The following is a 12,749-nucleotide window of genomic DNA, read 5'->3' on the forward strand; positions in this document are numbered from 1 at the left end:
GGGGATGACACTTGAAGAAGAAGATGCCCCTTAACTATTTTCCATGCACTGCTAACATTTTTACCTTACAGTGTTTTACGCATGGCACAGATTCAACTTTCCTTCTATGCTTGTCATAATCACCTACCTTATAGTTCCACATATACCCCTTCTTGACAAAATATTTCTCATGTTTTATAATCTCCTAAGTCAAGACTGCATTCATCATCATCATCATCAATTTCCTGATATGTATCCCCAAGGGGTATTTGGGCTACTATGACAGCACTACATGATTAAGTTTACATTATTAATAATCTCCTATCAACAATTTTCCTCCAAATCAGTCTATTTTAATTCTGCTATATCTAACATTTCCAATATTGTCATATCTAACATTTCGCTAACTGAATCAACTGGCCTTCCTCCAGATCTCATTTCTACCATTTTGGCATCAAACACCTGCTTTGCTACCCTTTCCTTATAATATATTTATAAACTTAAAATTTATAATTGAGATACTTTTTTATATGATATTAGAATAACTTTTAATGAAACTGTTGAGATTTCACAAAATATCATGAGTAGAACTATCTTTGAGTTTTCTCTCACAGACAGTCTGTACAAAAAAAAAAAAAAAAAAAGGGTAAAAAGGAGAAGTAACATATAATATGCAGTTGTTAATATTCTCACCAGATTATCAGAAAGTGGTTAAATTGTTGGAGCCTCTGTAGCTCAGTCGGTATACGTGAAGCCCTTTGGTCTGAAGGACCTGGGTTTGATTCCCATCTATGATGTGAGGTCTCTTTCGACTAAAAGTGAGTTATCCAGTCTCATACAGAGGTAAAAGGTTTTTTCTCCTGGAAACTCAGGTTTTTCATCCCTCAGAACAGGCAAACCAGCCTTGTGAACACACGCATCTACAGACATAGGACACACCAGGAGGCATAGGGCTAACCACCTCATCCTCAAGAACAGTTGCGGTTACAAGAATACATACCTCAACACCATAATAGGTAGAAGAGGGGGAGTATTAAGAAAGAAAAGGTTGAAATTGTTATAAATGTTCTATAACATACTGCATTATTCTGCCACAATTTTGGCCATTTTCTCAGATAAGGAAAATCTTATACTACATAAACATGACTACAATTTTTACTATATGTAAAGGTTTCCACTTTGCGAGTCTCTGAAAGGAAGACAATCCACAATTTGAGAATCTCATTGTTAAGACATTAAATACTAATTTAGAACCATTAATTAAATTAAGGGGATATTAGATCCCACATCGTTTTAAAACCGAATAAGAAACTCAAAGATTGGAATCAGAGAGTTTCATGCTGAATATAGTATAAAAAACTATAAAAGTATCGGCGAATACTAGCGTGAGCTAAATGCAAGTAGTCCTACAACGTAGTACAAACATGGGCAACTCGTTGCAAAGGTGGGGAAAGTTCTGATTGCTAATCTTGGTATAGCTCATGCTAGTATTTTATAGTCACGCTTTTATAGTTTTTTATACTATATACTATACTATATACTATTTTATACATGAAACTCTCTAATTCCAATCTTTGAGTTTCTTATTCGGTTTTAAAACGATGTGGGATCTAATATTCCCTTAATTTAATTAATGGTTATATCGCTGAAATGAAGCCTGTTGGCTCTTTATATTTAAGTAACTTAATGGGTGCACCTTTTGGACAACTTGTATAGCAGAGTACATAAGTTCTTTTTGTTACACCCTTTGGTATTAATTGGTCTAGCTACTCCCTGATGAAGCCTCAATAAAGGCTGAAACCGGTCTGGGTAGTGACCTCCTGCCATAATGTAATAACAGCATACATTTCCTAGGAAATGTGTTTTTACATTATGGAAAATACCAAGATTAGCGATCAGAACTTTTCCTACCTTTGCAACGAGTTGCCCGTGTTTGTACTACGTTGTAGGACTACTTGCATTTAGCTCACGCTAGTATTCGCCAAGACTTTTATAGTTTTTTATACTATATTTGGCATGAAACTCTTTGATTCTAATCTCTGAGTTTCTTATTCGGTTTTAAAACGATGTGGGATCTAATATCCCCTTAATTTAATTAATGGTTATATCGCCGAAATGAAGCCTGTTGGCTCTTTATATCTAACTAATTTAGAACTTTTTAATGTCCTTAATATAATCATAAAGATGATTATCTTTAAAGTATTCTGATAATTCACTGAAAAGTGCTTCAAATTATTCACAATAAATATATTTAAAAAAAAGAATAGCCATCAAACATACAAATATTCTTTGAAAATCAGACTTAATTTCAAAGAATATTTAAAAGTTCTTATCACTGTCAAATAACTTTACAAGCAAGAGGACAATACATTAAAAGTTACTAAAACCTACCACTTTTGCTTTGAAAAGAGGAACAAGCCCAGCCAAATGACTATACTGTGATGGTGTACGATGGAAATGAACCATTTCAAAATTTGTTCTAATTCCTCTACCCTCACATACTCCAAGGTAGTACTTCTGTCGCATCTGTTGCAACTGCACGAAAACAGGTACCTGGCTGAATGCAAGAGAACTTGTAATTTATAATAATTCTGGGAATAAATTGATAACACACACACATCGCTAATTTACTAATTTAATCAATTATTATTAATTCCAGCTTCAAGAAGAGAAATTACTTCATTTTATTCACTTTCAATCCAAATTAAAATAAATAACTTTATATTAGCTTTATATATATATATATATATATATATAAGCTTTATATATATGAACTTTATATTAGGTGGATAGATTTAGACAAAAGGGAAAGAGAGAGAGAGAGGAAGACCAGCTACAAGATGGAAAAATCAGTGAAGCTAGAACAAGTAAATGCCTAATCCTTGAAGAGAAGAACTTTATATTATTATTTATTTCATTTATTTATTTTTTTGATTCCACTAGTAGTTGGTTTGTGGAGAGCTACAAATTAAAGGAGCATATAATATACAGATAAGTCAATATTCAATATTTAAAAATATATTTCGTATATTACTGACGATTAATGTTACCTTTTGCTCAATTTTATGAACGTGCAATTAAAGTGTGTGTGTTCTGTGAGTTTTGTTATGTGTATATTGTATAGTCATACCAATGTTAGGTAGTTGCTAGGTAGTGTTTGCTCAATGTACCTATTAGAGTGAATGTGGCTTGAGTAGAGCCACATTTTTATTATTATTATTATGTGACACCTCCAAGAAGTCCAAAGGCTCATCGAGGGAGGAAACCTACTCTACAGCTCACCATCTCCACTACTCAATCAACCAACTACAACAAACCACATCATCTACTCCAATGCCATCTATTGTCCACCACCACTAGTATTTTTACAGACGATCACAAACATCCATGCCTGCAGCGGGATTTGAACCTACAGCCTTTGGCTGGAGAGCAGATATGCTAACCATTTGGCCAACCAGGCTGGCTCGCTACATTCCACATTTAGCAATCTAAGAGGTTGCTAAATGTGGAATTCTCAGTTAAGAAGGGATATATGTGAAAATACAGAACCCAGTGATTAGTATAAACTAATGAGGTAGTCTGAAATAGCATCATGACATAAGAAGCTAGAAAGGAAAAATGTCAATCTTCTTAATCTGCATGTTATCCTGCTTCTAATGCAGGGTCCACATGTTACAAATGATGCAATTTTTGTTAGTGCAATCCCCAACTGGCCTGCTGGGGTGTGTGTGTGGGGGGGGGGGGGATTTGACTGTCACAGCATGTGCTCACTGGGGCCAGTTTGCCTGTTCTGAGGGACGAAAAACCCGAGTTTCCAGGAGAAAAAAACTCTACCTCCATATGAGACTGGATAAGTCACCTTTAGTCGAAAGAGACCAGATAAAGGTTCCTCACATCATAGATGGGAATTGAACCCAGGTCTTTCCGACCCAAAGGGCTTCGCCTATACCGACTGAGCTACGGAGACTCAAAGGAAAAATGTCAATAGTAAATGGAAAATGGTTATGGGAAGAGAAGGTTGAAGGAAGCAGTATTGGACTGCATATCCAGGGTTAATAGGACTAAACCAAATGGGAGGTAAATGGATAAGCGGTATCAAACAGTTGGTACTAGGAAAAAAAATATGGAGGAAATGTGTTGCAAGAATGTATGTACAAGAGAAGTGGCAATATCTCCGACTTACCTGTTTAATATAAATTTCAGCTCTGACAAGGTTCAAATTCAATGAAAAGAGGACAAGATGGATCTATTACATAAAGGAAACTCCAAGACAGAAGTAATAAATTATAGACTGATTAGTATTCAAGAGTATGGGGTTAAAGTTTTGGAAAAGTTGATTAAAGGCAGAATTCAGGAATGCATGAAAAAGATAAGAGAAATGGCTACATCATAATACTGTTGTACTTCACAAAGGCATTTAACAAAATACATCCATTACATAATATCTATTAAATCTATTAAATTGGAGCAAACAGGAAGCTGGTGGCATGGATTGGGGGAGGGTAGAAACTGGTAGACGGATAATAATACAGAGAAGTATTATGGTAGAATAGAATCCAGTGAAGGTGACCAGCAGAGTGCCTCAGGTCTCTGTATAAGTGTCACTACTGTTTTATAAGGACTGATTTGAAAGTGGGGATGATATCCAACTGTTTACATTATCAGTAAACAGTTGGATATATTTACTGCCGAATATTTTTATTGCTGGTAAAATTACCAGCATTACTGATAATGTAAAAATAATTAATAAAGGTGATGTAGAGATGTTGTAGAATAAATTGGCTGTGTGGTAAAGGATAAAGGTTACAGTTCAATGTGTCAAAGTGCAAGGTTTTCTTCATGAAGTGCACCTGAAAGTCCACTTCAGGAAGAAAATATTGCTTACTATGTATGAGACCATCATGTTGTACCATCATTTTACATTGTGGCAAACCCTGAAGAAAACATTGATTGATTCAGCCAGACAAGTATGCAGTGAGGTTGTCTGTAAGGATAGAAAAATCAGAACTCCATGGTGGACTCAAGAAGATAAAGAAACAGTCAAGGAAAAGAAGAAAGGATATGGAAAGTTCCTAGCAAGTGAGTGAGCTTGTGCTCTTAGAAAATACAGAGAAAAATGTAAGAAAGTGAAGCAATGCATACAACTAGCTAAACAAACGTTATGGGAAGACTTTGGTAAGAACACAGAAAATAAATATCAGGAACATGGAAAAATATTCTGGAGGCTACTGAGAAAGCTTAGAAACAGGGGGAAAAGTACTGTAAAAGGAATCAGAGATGATAAAGGTGACATGAAAACTGAAGATAAAGATATTCTAAATGTTTGGAGTAATTATTACTTTGAAAGACTGCTAAATGAAACAAGCAGTGCCAGCACAGTGGCAAAAAAACTCCCAACAGCAATGCAGTCAGGAATACATATCCATAATTGAAGTAGAAAAAAACTCATAAAAAACATGAAATGCAGAAAGGCAGCTGGTGTAGATAAATTCACAAGAAATGCTGAAAAGGAATCAGAGATGATAAAGGTGACATGAAAACTGAAGATAAAGATATTCCAAATGTTTGGAGCAATTACGTTGAAAGACTACTAAATGAAACAAGCAGTAAAAATAAAAAATAAAAATAAAAATGAAGCCACTATAAAAGTTTTATAGTGGCTGCATTGGATAATTCAGAAGGCCTGGTCAGAGGGTCGAATTCCTAATGGCTGGAGCAGAGCTCTCATAATACAAATCTATAAAAAGGGAAATAAAACTGAATGTAAGAATTAAGAAGTATTTCCCTACTGAGTGTTCCTAGTAAGATTTATGCAAGTATACTTGAGAAACAGCTAAGAAAATTGTGGAAAGGAAGTTTGGTGAAGAACAAGCTGGATTCGGGCCAAATATTTAGGATAAGATTTTCACTTTAAGACAGATTGTTCAGAAATCTTGGGAATATAACAAGGATCTGTATTTAAGTTTTGTTGATCTGGAAAAAGCACATGACAAGGTGCCAAGAGGGAAAAACTTCAAAATATTACAGTTATGTAAATGGGACATTATATTGAGCAATATCTAGTCTCTATTTAAGCTGCATGTCAACAGTTAGAATGGAAGAAGGTATGGGAAGATGGTTTGATGTTAAATCAGGTGTGCGACAAGGGTACACATTATCCCCCACACCATTATTCATTATCTATCTGGATTATATTATGAAGGAAAATAGTATTAAATCTGATATCGAAATTGGCAATGTTAATCACTTTACTTAATGCAGATGAGATTATGCTTCTGAATAAATCCAACACAAGTCAGCAGAATTCCCTGACCTGACTAAATTGAATAACTGTTCTAATAGATTTGGTATGAAAATCAACAATAAAAAGACAAAGACAATGAAAATAGGCAAAAATATTGAAAATCTAAACTGTATCCTGAATGGTGAACCTACAGAACAAGTAAAACATTTCAGCTATTTAGGAACAATTTTTAGTGAAGATGGCAAATTAAATATGGAAATAGACGACAGAATTAGTAATGCTGGTATGGTATGATAAATTAAAGATGCCAAGAAATTATATTCTTGGATTAATCCTTTATCCAAGTGTAAGCAAATAAAGTTTGTGTCTGAAGTATTTTCAGGTCAGGGCAACTTGTATATAGAGGCCAATGATTTCACATCACTTGCCTTAGTGATCTTGCCATAATGCAAAGCACACATCCATACAGACATGTATAATGCTATGCATTATGGGAAGGGGAAAGACGCTGCTTGGTTTTGATCTTTATTGAGGTCTTATCAGTGGGAGACAGACCAAGAGGTGATTCCAACATTGAAGTAATGCAGAAGTCATATTTCCATATATGTGTCTGAAAAGGTGTCACACCTTATTACTAAAATACTCTCAATTAGAGATAGTTGTCAAAAGTTTTTCCACTTGGTTATACTATAAATTAAAGATGCCAAAAAATTATATTCTTTGGTTTTTTTTTATTATTATTATTATTTCGGGCAACTCCAAGGAGTCGACAGACTCATCGTGGGAGGTCCTAATATCATGTTAAGAACAACTATTCGACATTCACACAGTATCCATCATTCCTTGCCTTGAACTCATTCACAGTCATAGCACCCACAACAGACTCTAGCAACTTATTCCACTCATTCACTACTCTCCAAGTAAAAAACCTAGCTCTAACACCCTTGCTAACCATATTCTTGCACAGCTTCCATGTATGGCCCATAGTCCTCCCACCATCAGTCCTATTCTCAAAATATCTTCTGAATTTATCTTATAGAAACCCTTCAATAATTTGAATGTCTCAATCATATCAATCCCTTTTCTGCCTATCAACCAATTTTTGCAACCCACAAACTTTCAACCTGTTCTCATAAGGTTCATTCCATAGTTCTGCTATCATCTTGGTCACTCGACTCCGGATCCTCTCCACCTCCTTCCCATCAAGAAGAAACCCTGGTACCTATATCTGGACACAGTAGTCTAGATAGGGTCTTATCAAGGCTTAATACAGAGGAACAATAACTTGTTTGTCTCTGCTTGTTAAAGTATTTTTCAGCAACCAAGTGATTTGATGAGCTGATTAAGCCACTTTTGCGATGTGTCCCCCTAAACTTCAACTCCCTATCCACCAACACTTCCAAATCCCTAGCCTCATCAATCTCCTGGAGTATGGTTCCACCAATGTGATATACTGCTGCTAATCTTTTCACCCCAAAATGCATAACCTTACACTTTGCCACATTAAATCGACATCCATTTTTCTTAGCCCAGTCCTCCAAACTATCCAAATCATCTTGCAAAATTTTGACATCCTGTGAACTCACTATTGATCTACCCAGCAAAAAAATGAACACTTCCTCTCAGATCCTTTCCTATATCGTTAATAAACAAATTGAAAAGTAGTGGTCCAAGAACAGAACCCTGTGGCACACCACTAGTCACAAGCCGTCTTTTGGACTCTTCATCTGAATAAACCACTCTCTGATATCTCTCCATCAACCACCCTCCTATCCATCTCACCAACCCTATATCCATCTCCATATGCTGCAGTTTACTGATTAGAATTCCATGTGGTATCCTGTCAAAGGCCTTAGCAAGGTCCAGTAGAATTACTGTAAACCCATTACCCTTATCCAGTTCAGCCATCACTGTGCTATAAAACGTGAGCAAGCTACTGAGGCATAATATACCCTTCACAAAACCATGCTGCCCCCCCCATACAGCATCCCTTTTTCATATATCCAATCCTGCATTTTTCTCTTGACTAATTTATCCAAGACCTCGACAACGATTCCTGATATGCTAATCGGTCAGTAATTTATAACAGCAGTCTTGGCACCTCCTTTATGCAGTGGAACTATTTTCCCCCCTCTTTCCACCCCCTCGGGACTTACTCAGACCCGAGACTCAAATTAAACAGAATGGTCAAGGGCCATGACAATTCTTTAGCTGCTTCTTGTAAGACATGAGCTGGTATACCATCCAATCCCACAGATGTATTGACATTGAGGTTTTGTAATAGACTACTCACTCCCACTTCATTCACCACAATTCTCATATAATTTATTGGTTCATTCATTCCTGCAATGTCACCACCTAGATGATATATTCTTGAAAAGTGCTCGCTCAGTAATTCAACTATATCAACTGATTCGGTTACCTCCCTACCATCGGCATTCTTTAAAATCATTCTGCCATATACATTTTTTCTTTTACTTGCAACATATCGAAAAAACTGTTTGGGATTCTCTTTGGCCTGCATGGCTAATGTTCTTTCATAATCCGTTTTTGCTTTACTTACCACACTTGTTACCCTTCTGGCTTGCACTTTATACCGTTCATGTGCCTGTCGGTCACCTTTCACCTTAAATTCCTTCCACAGTTGTTTTTTTTTTGCAGCTCAAGCTTAATGCTATTATTCATCCATTTAACCACTAAATGATTTATTATTCGGACTCTAGGTATACAGTCAGCCATTGCCTCCTGCACACACTTCTTAACCACCTCCCGTGCACTATCAACATCTAGTTCTTGCTGTTTTACATGCCATGGCACTGCTCCAATCAAACTCCTAAGCTTGTCATACTTACCAGCCCGATAATTCCACATGTACCCTGTCTTAATTGTAAATTCCATACCTTTAGCCACCTCCCAAGTCAAGACCCTATGATCACTCTCACCAATTGGTGGCAACGTGGTCATATTCGTTACAGCCAAATTCTCAGATGCAATTACTAGGTCAAGCACTCTCTGACCCCTAGTATTTTCCATTACATGCTGGCGCAGATAGTTATCCCTTAATAACCGCATAAAATCCAATTCCTTCCTCCAGTGTGTCTGCTTCCCCTTCCAATCAATGTTACCATAGTTGAAATCACCCATAATAATTACCCTCCTTCCACTCATTTCTTCTATTTGCTTATGCATACTAGCTCCACCATCTATTCCATCACCTGGTCTATAGCAGCACCTATAGACCTATAGGTGCTGCTATAGACTCTTTTCTCTATCCTGCAGTTCCACTTCTATTCTCCTTGGCTGTAGCTCATTAGCTATCATCAATAACACTCCTCCCCCCATTTTATTCTCCCTGACACTCCTGAACACACCATACACCCCTCACATTCAATACCACTAGCTATATCATGTTCTGTCAGCCATATTTCACTAATGCCAATAACCTGTGGCCTGGAAGTGCCAACCAAGGCCAAAAATTCTTCCTTCTTGTTCCTAATACTTCTGGCATTAGTACACATGAATTACAGAAGCCTATTTGTCCCATCCCCATTTTGATGCCTTATACTAACTATCCCATTCTGATTCGTAGTCTTTCGTACTCACTTGGGTATATTATACACATTCATACACTCAACTCTCTCCCTAAAGCTTGCGTATCTACTCCCCCCCCCCCCTCCCCTTAATAACTTTAGTTTCCCTGATTCTGTACATCCACTTCCACTACATTCGACAACACCTTTTCAAGTCTCCATACACCAAATCCATTCAAATGTAAACCATCCATCTTATATAAATCTTTTCGCCCATCGAACTCATGCCACACATTCCACACCACTCGTCCTGTATAATTCGCGCATAAAGTCATTTGCAATTTTGGCCCTCCTTTTATACTCTTCTGGTTTAATCCTTTAACCAAGTGTAAGAAAATAAAGTTTGTGCCTGAAGTATTTTCAGGACACGGCAACTCATATATAGAGTCCAATGACTTCACAACACTTGCTTAGTATCCCATAATGCAAGGCACATATCCTTACGGATTTGTATAATGCCATGCATTATGGGAAGGGTCACTATCCAGACCAGTTATGACTTTTATTGAGGTCTCATTAAAATGAGTGGGAGCCAGACCCAGTCATTAGCCTCTATATACAAGTTGCCCTGTCCTAAAAATACTTCAGGCGCAAACTTTGTTTCCATGCACTTGGATAAAGGATTAAACCAAGAATATAATTTCTTGGCATCTTTAATGGAAAAACCAAATGGAAAAACTTCTAATAGTTATCTCTAATCCAGGTATGGTACGAAGTCAGCTGAATAAATGTATTTGGAATAAAAAAGAAATTAGTCAAAACACTAAATTAGCTATATACAAGACAGTGGTCAAACTAATTTTAGCTTATGGATCTGAGAGCTGGGTTAGAAATAAAGCACGTGATCAAAGACTGGAGACCTCTGATATAAGAGTTTTGAGAAAGATTAATGGAGTGAACAGTTAAAAATGAGGATATATTAGGAAAGAACTAACCATTGTTAGCATTCAGGAATATGTTAGTAGAGCTAATCTCAGGTGGTATGGTCACTTAAGTAGAATGGAAGAGCAAGAGAGGAAAGATTAGCAAAACAAGTGTTCTTTGCCAGGTTGGCAGGAAAAAAAACTAGAGGAAGACCAAGGTGTAGATGGATTGATACGGTTAAAAGCACCTTAAAAGACAGAAATATAAGATCTGATAATATTGGAATCTTGAACAGATTAATTTGGAGGAAAATTGTTGATTTGAAGTTAGTAATGGTGTAACTTTTTCATGTAGACTATCATAATTATCCTGTATACCCCGAGGGTACATTCAAGAATTTGATGATGATGCATGAGGGCACTAAGGATTTCTTTTTTTTTTCTTTTTTTTTTTTTTTTTTTTTTTTTGGGAAAGAGGTGGTGATAATGGATAGAGAGCTGAATTTCAGAGGGTATACTGCAAAAATGGGGGAAATAGCTCATTGTATTACTTCGATATTGAAGAACACACTGACAAGGAGGGACAGTCAAGTTATTATACTTATTTATAAGGCTTTGCAACTTGACTACGGTGGACAGATTTGGTTGCCTAGATTTCTCGGGGATGAAGTGGTGGTTGTGGAGAGGATCTAGAGGAAATATCGCATCATCATTTCCTAAACATCCAAAACACTAGACTTTTTTTCCTTTACATCCTGATCAAGTATTTATCCCGCACTAATCTCAAATTTGTCAACTTAGAACAATGTTCCTACAACTGGAGAGCAGTACTGATGAAAATTTTTTAAAAATTCTTAATTCTGTTCAGAAGAGAACTATTAATTAGTGACTCTTAATCAAACAGAAAGTTTTATTGTTAGTCTTTATCACAGGCTAAGCCTGCATGTCTTTTATATAGATACTTCCATGGGAATTGCTGTTTCAAGCTAAACTGGCATTATAATTCTAGTGTATCCTTCAGAGGCTTTGTATCCTTTGCAAGACTATACAAAAGCATATTACAGACATAGGAATACAACTGAGCTTATTCAGAAAACAATTGAGAATAACCACAGCCAGCACAATGCCTGGCATCAACTAGGAAATGAAAGAAAGCAAATAATTGCTCTAAAAAATTATGATAGTGAAGTTACTAAAAATAGAAAAGATATGCAAGATATGCTTTTCCATAGTATTCCAAAGAATTCTATGGAAAACTGTATGGTAAAGATGATAATGTCACAGTAAAAATCATACCTATGAAAAAGGCAACACCAATCTTGCAAGAAGTTACCTATGCTATCAAGAAAAGCAGCCGAGAAAAAAACCCAGGAGAAGACAGTAACACTGCAGACATCTTAAAAACCTGCTAGTCGATAGGTGGAGACAGTACTTGACCAACTATTTACTAAATGCTTTGCAAAGGCCAAATTCCCATGAAGTGGAACAATGATGCTAGTGATTCTTTTACGTAAAAATGGGGACAGAGAAGACCTTAAAAACTATAGACCTATTAGCTTCTTACCTGTAATTTACAGTGTTCACAGGAGTGTTGTCACACTGCCTAGAGAAAGTGCTATCCTTTGCTCAGCCACATGATCAAGTAGATTTCAGAAGTGGTTTCAGCACCATGGATCAGAGACCAGCTTTTGTGCTTCAAACAAGCCTGACATGGGAAAGGAGTATGCCAAGGTGACATCATATCACTAAAGCTTTTTAATGTAACACAACAGTGTTTTTCAATGAATTGGGAAGGAAAAGGAATCAAAATCAATGGGACCACCTTACCCATCAATGTTTTGCTGATGACATCATTATTTATGCCTGAATTTCAAAACAGGATTTGGAAACTAGCACACAAAAGGCTAAATTTTTAGCCTTTTGTGTGCAATTGAGACTACAGTAATGTACAAGTAATACTGGAATATGTGAATAACTACATCTACTTGGGTTAAAAGATTACAAATTATGGCAGAATCCAGGAAGAAATAGATGTGCAAAACTGGCATGGAGTGCATTTGGTAAAGACTATAA

General features: G+C 36.4%; 1 protein-coding gene across 1 annotated transcript in view; it reads right to left on the minus strand.

Moving 5' to 3' along the window:
• Window positions 1-12,749, minus strand: part of Rab3GAP1 (RAB3 GTPase activating protein subunit 1) — a 584,727-nt gene that overhangs the window by 470,912 nt on the left and 101,066 nt on the right. The window contains exon 7 of the mRNA XM_090395461.1: window positions 2,371-2,536. Coding sequence (XP_090251587.1) covers window positions 2,371-2,536 — 166 coding nt within the window. The remainder of the gene's footprint in view (window positions 1-2,370; window positions 2,537-12,749) is intronic.

The sequence above is a fragment of the Typopeltis vanoorti genome, chromosome 7 (assembly GCF_054136105.1).
Source record: "Typopeltis vanoorti isolate ZY-2024b chromosome 7, IOZ_Tvanoo_1.0, whole genome shotgun sequence".
Classification (NCBI taxonomy): domain Eukaryota; kingdom Metazoa; phylum Arthropoda; class Arachnida; order Uropygi; family Thelyphonidae; genus Typopeltis; species Typopeltis vanoorti.